Here is a 12,355-nt window from a genome sequence, read left to right as displayed (position 1 = left end):
TATATATATATATATATATATATATATATATATATATATATATATATATATATGTATGTATATATATAAAGAAAATATTAATTTTTATGATGACAGTACATTAAACAAAAACATAGAAACTCTAGTTCTGGTTCTAATTTGTTGTAAAGAATTAAACTTACAGCAGAAGGAGTAAAACATTTTTGTTTGTGAATTATCACATTTATTAATCTTTTAAAGGAGTCACAGCAGACATTTAGAACCCCCCCCCCATGCCCCAAATTCTTAACATGATCACATTTTTATATTTACTTGTTCATACAGATTACATGAAAGTTCAAAATGTGATTTATAGGAATACAAAGGGTATATAGAAAAATGTGTACATCATACATCAATTATGATGTATGTCAACATGCAGAACTCATGTTAATATGATTGGAAAACAATTTTAAAACGTTATCAAACAGGTGTTTTAAAAATCTTTGATATATAGCCACTGACAGAAAATATGGTGTCCAACTCAAAAATCGTGTCAAGACCTAATGACATGAAATATTCATATTCTCTTAGCAACTCTACAAGGTTTCTTTGAGAACTGCGAATAAAGTCGTCTAATGGCTCAAATGAAAGACTTTCATTCATGTTCACGTCTTCTCTTCTGCCCTCAGGCCTATTCCCAAAGAAATGCTGAACATATTTTTCAATCACGTTTACATCTCCTCGTCTGATTGTAGCCGTCTTTGTAAAGTCTTCTATCAGATGAAGGGCAAGTCCTTCTGCCAGGCTTATGTTTCTTCGGCCTATAGTCCTCTTCAGAAAGTCTTTAGCTAGAAAAATTACATGTTTTTCCAGCAGTCTCACATCATCTCCTCTGCGTTCAGCCCTTTTCAACTTCATTACAGCATCTTGAATGTTAATTTTGAGTTGGTCTACAATCACGAACTTCACATGAATCTGTTTGGTGAGCAAATTATCAGCTTCTGTTGATGGCTCATGGCTTGATGATTTCACAAGAATATGAATACTTGCTAGCTGTAACTTGTATAAATCTATTGCAATGACAGCCTTTTCCAGATCAGCCAGTGCTCGGGCAATATAACCAGCATCCTTCTTCATAATAGTGGCCAGTGCACGATTATAGAGCGGAATAATTGAACCAGATGCATCCTCCTCCAGAGCTTTAGTGTACATGTCCATGCTCTCTTTAAGGCATCTTTGTTCACGGAGATTGTTTCCAGACCTAATGTAATAGTAGACCATTGAGGATGGAGACTGTTTACTAAAAAGTTTCTGCTTTGCATTTGACAAGTCCACTTTCAGCTTTTCCTTCTGCATCTCTATGGGCTTTTCCTCACTAGAATTCATCAGGAGCCACAAACCCCAACACTCATGAAGAGAGGACACAATCACATCTCGCTGGTCAGGGAAAACATCATCTTCATAAATTTGGTCCAAAATATCAAGGTAGATGGAAAAAAGCTCTTCCTCTTTAGAGATTTTTGCAACATCTTTTTCAAGAAATCTTGAGAGTCTGATTTTTACCAGAATTTTTCTGGCATCCTTTGCCTCTGCAAGATTGCAACCCATAAATGGGGCGGATTCCATGTTTAAGAAGCCTGTGAGAGCCAAAATCATTGCCTTATGGGTTTGAGAGCTGCGTTTGTTCAAGTAACAATAGACAGTTTCCTCAAATAGACTCTGTGTGGACAATGTGTTTTTAAGACATGACTTTAGTATCATTGTGAGGTGTTCGACATGGCTAAGTAAACTTGGTAGAGATGTCTTTAGGTCCATCACTAGTTTGACTGATTCCGAGAAATGACTGTCACACATGATGAGTTGAGCAGATCCTGGACTTCCTTGTCGAGCTGTTCGTCCAAACGCTTGCTGTTCAACACGGATGTTCAGAGGTAGGAAGGTTTGCAGCACAAACAGACCTCCTGCTTCATTTACACTTTTACAGACCTTTAGGTCAGTACCTCGGCCTGCTAGATTTGTTGCAATGATTACGTCACCGCCTTCAACAGTTTTATCAATTACTGTGGAGTTATTCATGTTGTTATTCACATAGAGTTTCAGCTTGTCTTTTGAAATGGTGTCTGCAAGGGTCTTGTGAAACATTTCAGCACGATTGATTGTTTCACAGATGATGAGAGCTGCTCGTGGACCTCGATAGACTGTAGGAAACACTTGATGTTGAACAGCATCACAGATGGTCCTGATCCACTCGTCCTCTTCAGAAACCACCAGGCCTTCCAGCTCATAAAGTTTCCTCCTTCTGAATGAGGGAATGTTGCAGGTCTTCATGCCATTGTAGAGTTTTTTCAGCATGTCAAGCTCTGTTTGGTCACCTAAAGTTCCAGTTATCCCATAGATCTGGTCATTGTATTTCTTGAATAAGCCAACATTGGACATGAAGTTCGTTATAAGACTCATATTGGAGAGTTTGGTTTGGTGTTTCATCTGCAGAAACTGCTGAAGTCCTTCACCCCATCTCATGTTGTTCTGAACAACACCAGTGCATTTATAATCCACAGGAACAACTTCATTGTCATGAAGAATATATTCATGGCCCAGAGTCATTTTAGTGGCCTGCAGAGCATTTTCAATCCAGATTTGTACTTTGCCATTTATGAGGTCTTCCATACCTGGGATACAAGATTTGTTTTGGTTTTTTGACTCAGAGAGCAAACATTTTTTCATTATTTTAGTCAGTGACTGAACTAGAGAGTCCTCTTTATAATAAACTGAACGACACTTTCCATTTCCTAAGAGAAGTACTGAAATTTCTTGTCTTCTGATTGTAACTGTGGGACTTATTTCTTTCAGTTTTTTCAAAGTCCCATCTGGATCTTCCTGGTAAATTTTAAACAAATAATCTGGGAAGTTTGTCGCAAATATAGTTAAAAATGCTTCAGTTTCAGCAACACTTGCTTTATCTAGTTTTGCTGCGTCTGCTGCATTCTTTACAATACTAGCTTTATCAGTGTTTTCTTTTTCATTTATGATATCAGACAGTACCTGATGGAAACTCTGAATGGGACCTAAAATCTCTCCAGTGTCTAAAAACTTCACTTGGTTGATGATTAGCCAGATTTTAGCCAGTATCCCATTCAGAGACTCCATGAGCGGCATATCAGTATTCAAGTAGACCACTTCAAGACCTTTGTCCAGCATTAGCGAGTCCACTTCGTCTACTATCACACACTGAAACTCTCTTTTAGGTCTCACATCTCTTCTGTGGAAACGCTGTCGCAGAAAATCACCTGCAAAGCTGTCCGATGTACCGTAGACCACCTGACATTCATAGCACTCTTTCAGCTCTTTGTCTTTTGATTTGTTGGTGTTTACATCAGCAGTGATGTTCAGTTCTTTATAGAAGCGAAGCCATTCTCTACAGTCTCTTTCCGCAAGTACTGGGGAACTTGAAATGATGTCTGGGGTTTTTCCCATCCTGACCTGATATGCTGCAAACATGGCCACAATACACGACTTTCCCTCTCCTGTTCCAACCTGAACCAGCCGACTGGATTCAGAAAGCACCAGAATGCACCAGCTCACCATCTGAGTCAGTCGAGGTTTGAGTTTCATCGTCTTTTCTACAGCTTTGCAGAGTTGAAACAGACTTTGCTTTATTCCTTGTAGATGTGGTGCTGAAGAAGCTGATAGACATTTGGACACCGAGCTCACAATGTCTTTCACTTCTGCCATAGTTTTTTCATCTATAACTGCCTGTTCCTTAATTTCCCATAGAATCTCATCCAGTGTTTTCTCCTCAGTGGTTTTGGATATTTTGTTGATTTTGTCCTCAACATCATCCACAATCTCACCATTCAGTGTCAAATCTGATACGCTTATTTTGTGAATCTCCACTTGATAAAGAATTTTCATCATCCATGTGGGAAATTCTTCATTCCTGCCATTAAACTGCTCCACCAGGGCTTTAAACAACTTGACAACATCATCTTTATCCCATTGTCCATTCTTGAGCAGGGAAAGCAGTCGTGCTGACAGCGGTCTCCCTGATGACTCCATTTTCAAAACTGTCAGATATTATAAAATAGTTTTTCCCATTGAATTACTGTATCTCTGTTGTTAAAAAAAAACCCAGACAAATAAATTACATTTCTGCCAAACTAACATTAAGCATACATGTATAAAAATGTTTGAAATAACAAAATGAAATGTAACAAATACGTTTATGTAACACAATGTTGATTCAAAGTAGTCAGATTTCCTCAACCTGAGACAGCATTTATTTACAGTACTTACGTTTAAGATATTCTTGTCACCACAAAGCTCTTCTTGAGTTGTCTTCAGAAAAGTCGTAGGGGGGTTGTATTTATTCAGTTCTTTCATTATTCTTTCACTTTCAAGTTTTGATAAGGACAGAAGAAAGTAGTACATGTTGATTACTTGTTGTGGACTGGTTTCTTTGTATTTTAGGTGTGGTGTGCTATGGTGACGTGTTTCTTACCAGGTGGTGTCAGTGCCAGAACTAACATGCTGGTTTCATTTTCTCTTGCTTTGTTTTTCATACATTCTTCTGTTATCTTTTTTTCATGCTTTGAGAAGACAATATGGGAGTACTGTTGAACTAATGTTTGTTCTGAACACAGGGAGTTTTTAAAACTTTCCAAAAGTTTTCTGTAAGACTTTTGTATGGTTATAATAATGTCTCTTCAGATAAAAGCCTCAGCTAAATAAATGTAACGTGACGTGGATTTCCCATGTTGCATATTTAACTATTTGTAAATTTCTGCCATGTTCTGTTTCTCTTTCACCTGAAGTCACATGATTTGCAAGAATCAGATTATAAACTGACTTTAATAAAGCTATCGACACCTGTCTTGTTGTATTGTTTAATTTGTTGTACAGGGTGTGCTGTCTTGACAACACACCATGAGTACCAAACAAAATTCCCCAAGCAGCCGTATTCACATCTTAATTTTATGGTCCCAAACCCCATCATATCTTGTTGTAGTACCATAATATAATGTCACACATATTCAGTGCTTAAGTAAACATTACAGTACCTTCAGATGAAAATTTAAACGTGACCAAAGGCAGATGTATTTGTAGTTTCATTAAATAATTATCACTTTTTATGGAGAGAGATTTCTGACCTGACTCGACGGCACTGAAATATGCAAAAGGATCATCAAACATGTAGCATAATTGAAGATAAAGATAAATGACCAGTTTTAAAGTCTGAATGTTTCACAGAAAGAACAGCTCAAAGTGAATCATTTCAGATAAAGGCTTATGGATTCAGATTATTAAATTAACTCTACCACATGTAGTGCTTGAGATGCCATCAAAGCAAAACCAAATTTGTAGCAATACATGTGAGGTTGTGTGCCAATATGTAATGGCAATCCAGCCACTCAGATTTTGAAATGTTTTATAAAATAACAAAGCTGCCTTTACTGAAATTGCATGAGTTTTTTTTTAAGGAAAATGCATGAGTTTTTTTTTCAGCACCTGTAATCAAAGAGATTTTCCTGTTCATGTGTGTAAACGCAGCTTATATGTGTATAATGTATTGAAGAAGAGACCCCGGTAATCCATATAGCAGTTGCTGAATATACACAAGAATTAACTGCATTTATTGAATCAATGGAAATTATCTACACACACATCTATGGAGTCATCTTACAGAAAGATTTAATTCAATTTGAACACTCGACTAAAGTTATACATTTATAGACCCACACAGAGAGAATTCCACTCTCTTGTCTTTTTTAGTATTTATAGTGTGTCTTCAGTCATACTGGTGCGATCGAAACACAATAAGTCTCGTTTTTTATTTCTGATGTTAGAAATAGGATCCAAATCCCTCCCTTTTTGAGGAGTGCGGTTTCGCTGCCTATCAAATTGATTGTCAGCCATTTATTAACATGTCTCCATAGTAATGCATATAATCATAACTACAAAGCAGGACGTGCGCACAGCAACCAGGATTACAATAGTTCAGCTCTCTGTCATCAGCAGCACCTCAAGAATGAGTTTTACAAGTTTAACACAGTTTTAAAAAAGTGCATGTTTTTAATAGACCGTAAAATTGACACTTAATTCATCACTACAGATGCATGTCAGTGCAATTATAAAAGAAGATGCTTCAATACCAGTTCCTGGACTAAAATCAGGCTTTTTTTTTTCTACAGTACCATGATGTATGTCCATACATCAGTCTATATTAACGTGTATCCTATCACATTTGCCATGCAAATTCAGTGCAAATCTAAATGCGTGCGTGCATGCATTTGTGCGACCTTATAACAATATTGTGTGACTCGTCATTGCAGAAAGGCTTGAATTAACTCCACAACAAATATATCAAATAATGGTTGTGAAAGTTCTCACTGTAGTAAGGGAGATCTGCTTCATTCTTGTCTGTCACTGTGCTGCTTATGTGCGAGACGCAGCAGAAGGACTCACTCGTGGGAATGGTGGGCTGGGAGAACCAGCTCATTTGCATTAAAGGCACAGGTAACAAAACAGCTATAGTATACTAACCGCTCAAATTACCAATATGCATGATTGTATAATTGTTTTAAGCTTAAACTTTACAGACACATTCTGAAGACACAAAATACTTTAAATTAAATCTTAAAAAGGCGTAAAATATGTGCCTTTAATTTTTTTCATGTGAGCTTACTTTGTTTTATTTTTCATTCCCAGAACAAAGAAGTCCTGGGTTCATGCATTTGGTCTTAATACCGTAAAACACCTAAAAATGGCTTGGCTTTAACAACTTGTCAATGGCAGGAAAGCATTTTCTTTTAATTGATGAATTATCTTGTCAATAGTAGGGAAGGAGTTATTGTGGTGCATTATATTTTGTGTAATTTGAAAAGTCATTTAAATCATGCCTAATTTATTATATTGTTTAGACTCCCATTTGTAATATGACACACAGTCAGGTCCATAAATATTTGGACATCGACACAATTCTAACATGATTGGCTCTATACAGCAACACAATAGATTTAAAATGAAACGAATGACCTTCAACTTTAATTTGACAATATTTACACACAAATCAGGTGAACGCTGTAGGAATTATGATGGTTTGCACATGTGCCTCCCACTTGTTAAGGGTCCAAAAGTAATTGTACAATTGGTTCTCCAAGCTGTTCCACGGCCAGGTGTGTGTCATTCCCTCATTATACTCAATTACAATGACAAAGGTCCGGAGTTAATTTCAAGTGTTTTATTTGCATTTGGAATCTGTTACTGTCAACTCTCAAGATGAGATCCAAAGGGCTGTCACTTTCAGTCAAGCCATAGTTAGGCTGAAAAAACAAAACAAACCCACCAGAGAGATAGAAAAAACACCAGGTGTGGCCAAAACAACTGTTTGGAACATTTTTTAAAAAAGAAAGAACGCACCAGTGAGCTCAACAACACCAAATAGACCCAGAAGATCACGGAAACTGTGGTGGATGACCAAATAATTATTTCCCTGGTGGAGAAAACACCCTTCACAACAGTTAGCCAGATCAAGAACACTCTTCAGGAGGTAGATGTATGTGTGTCAGAGTCAATATTTTCTGCTCCTATTCAGCCAAATACTTCAGAACTCATTGGACAATGCTTCACAGTGCAGATGGAGAATGACCCAAAGCATACTGCAAAAGCAACCAAAGAGTTTTTGAAGGGAAAGAAGAGGAATGTTATGCAATGTCCAAGTCAATCTCCTGAACTGAATCTGATCGAGCTTGCATTTCACTTGCTGAAGACAAAACTGAAGGGAAAATGCTCCAAGAACAAGCAGGAACTGAAGACAGTTGCTGTAGAGGCCTGAAAGAGCACTACCAAGGATGAAACCCAGTGTCTGGTGATGTCTATGCGTTCCAAACTTCAGGCTGTAATCGACTGCAAAGTTTTTGCAACCAAGTATTAAAGTGAAAGTTTGATTTATGATGATTATTCTGTCCAATTACTTTTGGTCCCTTAACAAGTGGGAGGCACATGTGCAAACGTTTGTATTTCCTACAGCGTTCACCTGATTTGGATGCCCTGACTTATGAATACCCTCAAATTAAAGCTGACAGTCTGCAGTTAAAGCACGTTCATTTCATTTCAAATCCATTGTGTTGGTGTATAGAGCCAAAAATGTTTATGGATCTAACTTTGTGTTAACATTAGAAACTCATGTTAATGTAAAGTTAATGTGAATAAACTCAAACCAGATTCAACTTATTTGATACAAAGCCACTGACAGAAAATCTGGTGTCCAAATTAAAAATTGTGTCAAGACCCAGTGACATGATATATTCATATTCTCTGAGCAGCTCTACAATATTTCTTTCAGAATTGCAAACTGAATCATCTAACAGCACAAAGGAAAGACTTTCAGCAAAGTTCACGTCTTCTCTTCTGCTTTCAGACCTTCTCATAGAGTTTTCTGTGCAAATCATTACATATTTTTCAGTCAGGTTTACATCCCCTCGTCTGATTTCAGTCCTCTTTATAAAGTGTTCCTTAACAAAAAGGGCAAATGTGTCTGCCAAGTCCATATCTCTCCGGCCTATAGTCCTCTTCAAAAAGTCTTCAACTAGAAAAATTACATGTTTTTCCAGCAGTGTCACATTGCCTCCTCTGCTTTCAGCCCTCTTTAACTTCATTATAGCTTCTTGAATGTTAAGCTTGAGTTGGTCCATAATCATGCACTTCATTTGAATCTGTTTGGTGAGAAAAGTATCAGCCTCTGTTGACGGCTTGTGGCTTGATGATTTCACATGAGTATGGATATGAGACAGCTGTAACTTATATGAATTTATTGCCTTGACAGCCTTTTCCAGATCAGCCAGTGCCCAGGTAATATAACCAGCATCCTTCTTCATAATAGTGGTCAGTGCACGATTATAGAGAGGAATAATCGAGCCAGCTGCATTCTCCTCCAGAGCTTTGGTGTACATCTCAATGCTCTCTGCAAGGTGTCCCTTTTCACGAAGACTGTTTCCAGACCTAATGTAATAGTAGACCATTGAGGATGGAGACTGTTTACTAAAAAGTTTCTGCTTTGCACTTGACAAGTCCACTTTCAGCTTTTCCTTCAGCATCTCTGTGGGTTTTTCCTCACTGAAATTCATCAGGAGCCACAAACCCCAACACTCATGAAGGGAGGACACAATCACATCACGCTGGTCAGGGAAAACATCATCTTCATAAACACTGTTAAAAATATCAAGGTAGATGGAAAAAAGCTCTTCCTCTTTAGAGACTTTTAAAACATCTTTTTCAAGAAACCTTGAGAGTCTGACATTCACCAGAATATTTCTGGCATCCTTTACTGCTTCTAGATTGCTTTTCTGAACTGGGTTTGGATTCATGTTTAAGAAACCTGTAAGAGCTAAGATCATCACTTCAGGTGTTTGAAAGCTTTGATTGTCCAGGTAGTGGATAAGCATTTTCTCAGATAGACTTTCTGTGTCACCACAAGGCATCGGTGTAGATTTAAGACTGTTTAAATGACTGAGTAAATTGTCATCTAGACTGCCAATTGCATCCATCACTAGTTTGACTGATTCCAAGAAATGACTGGCACACATGATGAGTTGAGCAGATCCTGGACTTCCTTGTCGAGCTGTTCGTCCAAACACTTGCTGTTCAACACGGATGTTCAGAGGTAAGTAGGTTTGCAGCACAAACAGACCTCCTGCTTCATTTACACTTTTACAGACCTTTAGGTCAGTACCTCGACCTGCTAGATTAGTTGCAATGATTACGTCACCGCCTTCAACTGTTTTATCTATTACTGTAGAGTTATTCATGTTGTTATTCACATAGAGTTTCAGCTTGTCTTTTGACATGGTGTCTGCAAGGGTCTTGTGAAACATTTCAGCACGATTGATTGTTTCACAGATGATGAGAGCTGCTCGTGGACCTCGATAGACTGTAGGAAACACTTGATGTTTAACAGCATCACAGATGGTCCTGATCCACTCATCATCTTCAGGAATTAACAGGCCTTCCAGCTCGTAAAGTTTCCTTCTTCTGAATGAGGGAATCTTGCAGGTCTTCATGCCACTGTAGAGGTTTTTCAGCATGTCAAGCTCTGTTTGGTCACCTAAAGTTCCCGTTATCCCATAGATCTGGTCATTGTATTTCTTGAATAAGCCAACATTGGACATGAAGTTCGTTATAAGACTCATATTGGATAGTCTGGTTTGGTGTTTCATCTGCAGGAACTGCTGAAGTCCTTCACCCCATCTCATGTTGTTCTGAACAACACCAGTGCATCTATAATCCACAGGAACAACTCCGTCTTCGTGAAGAATATATTCATGGCCCAGAGTCATTTTAGTGGCCTGCAGAGCATTTTCAATCCAGATTTGTACTTTGCCAGTGATGAGGTCTTCACGGTCTGGGATTGGGGATTTATTTAGGTCCTTTATTGTCTCAGTCTGATAGGACATTTTAATCCTTTTCCCCAGTGACATTACTAGTGCATCCTCGTGTAAGTGCACAACACGATATTGTCTATATCCTAAGAGAAGAACTGATATTTCTTGTCTTTTAATTGTTCTTGCGACACTTATTTCATTTAGTTTCCTTAAAGTCCCATCAGATGATTCCTGGTAAAGTTTGAAGAGATACTCAGGGAAATATTGAACAAACATGGTTATAAATCCTACTATTTGGACCATACTTGCATTGTCTAACTGTTTTAAAACATTTAACATGTTTTCTTGCATTTGCTTTATAGGCATAATTCCTGCATCCACAGCTGCCTGCACAACAAGTTGATAACAGTCTTTATTGTCATGTATGGTTTCAGACAGAACCTGAGAGAAACTCTGGATGGGACCTAAAATCTCTCCACTGTTCAAGTATTTCACTTGGTTGATGATTAGCCAAATTTCTGCCAGAATCTCATTAAAGGATTCCATGAGAGGCACATCAGTGTTCAAGTAGACCACTTCACGACCTTTGTCTAGCATTAGTGAGTCCACTTCGTCTACTATCACACACCGAAACTCTCTCTTAGGTCTCACTTCTCTTCTGTGGGAACATTGTTGCAAAAAATCACTTGCAAAAATCTGGCCTGTACCGTAAACCACTTGACATTCATAGCACTCTTTCAGCTCTTTGTCTTTTGATTTGTTGGTGTTTACATCAGCAGTGATGTTCAGTTCTTTATAGAAGTGAAGCCATTCTCTACAGTCTCTTTCCGCAAGTACTGGAGAACTTGAGATGATGTCTGGGGTTTTTCCCATCCTGACCTGACATGCTGCAAACATGGCCACAATACATGACTTTCCTTCTCCTGTTCCAACCTGAACCAGCCGACTGGATTCAGAAAGCACCAGAATGCACCAGCTCACCATCTGAGTCAGTCGAGGTGTGAAGTTCATCGTCTTTTCTACAGCTTTGCAGAGTTGAAACAGACTTTGCTTTATTCCTTGTAGATGTGGCGCTGAAGAAGCTGATAGACATTTGGACACAGAGCTCACAATGTCTTTCACTTCTGCCATAGTTTGTTCATCTATAACTGCCTGTTCTTCAATTTCTTTTAGAATCTCATCCAGTGTTTTCTCCTCAGTGTTTTTGGATATTTTGTTGATTTTGTCCTCAACATCATCCACAATCTCACCATTCAGTGTCAAATCTGATACGCTTACTTTGTGAATCTCCACTTGATGAAGAATTTTCATCATCCATGTGTGAAAATCTTCATTCCTGCCATTAAACTGCTCCACCAGGGCTTTAAACAACTTCACAACATCATCTTTATCCCATTGTCCATTCTTGAGCAGGGAAAGCAGTCGTGCTGACAGCAGTTTTCCTGATGACTCCATCTTCAAAAGTCTGAAAGTTCTGTCATAATATTTTTTCACAGTGCAGCATCTCTCTCTGCGGTTTAAAAAAAAGTGGCGCAGAAAAAAATTAAACAACTGCTAAAATAACTTGCATAAACACAATGACAAATAAACATGAGTATATAACTGCAACAACAGACTATTCTGCCTCAAGTATGTGTTTTCTGCCTAAAGTACGTTTCTACAATATTTTACAATGTTTATCTTTGCTAGAGGATGTACTTAAAGTGCTTACTTCATTTGATTCCCAATTGTTGAAGAGTTGTCACAGTAAAGCCCATGATTCATCTGTGACAACCCTCAAAAGAGTGTTTCTGTATAAGAGGAAGAGCTCTCTGCTCAGTTTGTCACGTGATTTCTATAACTTGGGCACAATCCAATTGTGGTAAATGATGAAGGAATTGAGAAATTGTGGTTCTTTATTATCATCACAAGCTCAATAATGTAATAAAATCTTTGAGGCTGCTGTAAATATTTAGTTGAATAGCAGAATTGTGTTAAAACTAAGTTCAGTGGTGCAACACAAAACTACTTAGTAGCAT

At 38.0% G+C, this 12,355-nt stretch overlaps 2 protein-coding genes across 2 annotated transcripts; both read right to left on the bottom strand.

Annotated features, from left to right (window-relative positions):
• Positions 1 to 225: 225 nt before the first annotated feature.
• Positions 226 to 4,384, bottom strand: LOC130232647 (protein translocase subunit SecA-like). Its single transcript, XM_056462620.1, has 2 exons — positions 4,255 to 4,384; positions 226 to 4,071 (listed from the first exon to the last, which is right to left on the bottom strand). Exon 2 carries the CDS (start codon positions 4,015 to 4,017, stop codon positions 442 to 444), a length of 3,576 nt encoding a protein of 1,191 aa, XP_056318595.1. The 5' UTR covers positions 4,018 to 4,071; positions 4,255 to 4,384; the 3' UTR covers positions 226 to 441.
• A 3,787-nt stretch (positions 4,385 to 8,171) lies between these two features.
• Positions 8,172 to 12,101, bottom strand: LOC130232581 (protein translocase subunit SecA-like). The gene is made up of 2 exons (XM_056462560.1): positions 12,049 to 12,101; positions 8,172 to 11,847 (listed from the first exon to the last, which is right to left on the bottom strand). The coding sequence occupies exons 1-2, from the start codon at positions 12,099 to 12,101 to the stop codon at positions 8,172 to 8,174; spliced, it is 3,729 nt and encodes a 1,242-aa protein (XP_056318535.1).
• Positions 12,102 to 12,355: the final 254 nt, after the last annotated feature.

Source organism: Danio aesculapii, chromosome 7 (genome assembly GCF_903798145.1).
Source record: "Danio aesculapii chromosome 7, fDanAes4.1, whole genome shotgun sequence".
Classification (NCBI taxonomy): domain Eukaryota; kingdom Metazoa; phylum Chordata; class Actinopteri; order Cypriniformes; family Danionidae; genus Danio; species Danio aesculapii.
The sequence above is the reverse complement of the archived record's forward strand: the minus strand, read 5'-3'. Positions and strand labels throughout refer to the sequence as shown.

What these genes read in the sequence shown, in the direction of transcription:
- LOC130232581 (XM_056462560.1), bottom strand. Translation starts at nt 12,101, where the DNA reads ATGAATCATGGGCTTTACTGTGACAACTCTTCAACAATTGGGAATCAA. An exon ending in ACAATTGGGAATCAAATGAA is followed by an intron (nt 11,848 to 12,048) that starts GTAAGCACTTTA and finishes TTTAAACCGCAG; the next exon opens with AGAGAGATGCTGCACTGTGA.
- LOC130232647 (XM_056462620.1), bottom strand. Translation starts at nt 4,017, where the DNA reads ATGGAGTCATCAGGGAGACCGCTGTCAGCACGACTGCTTTCCCTGCTC.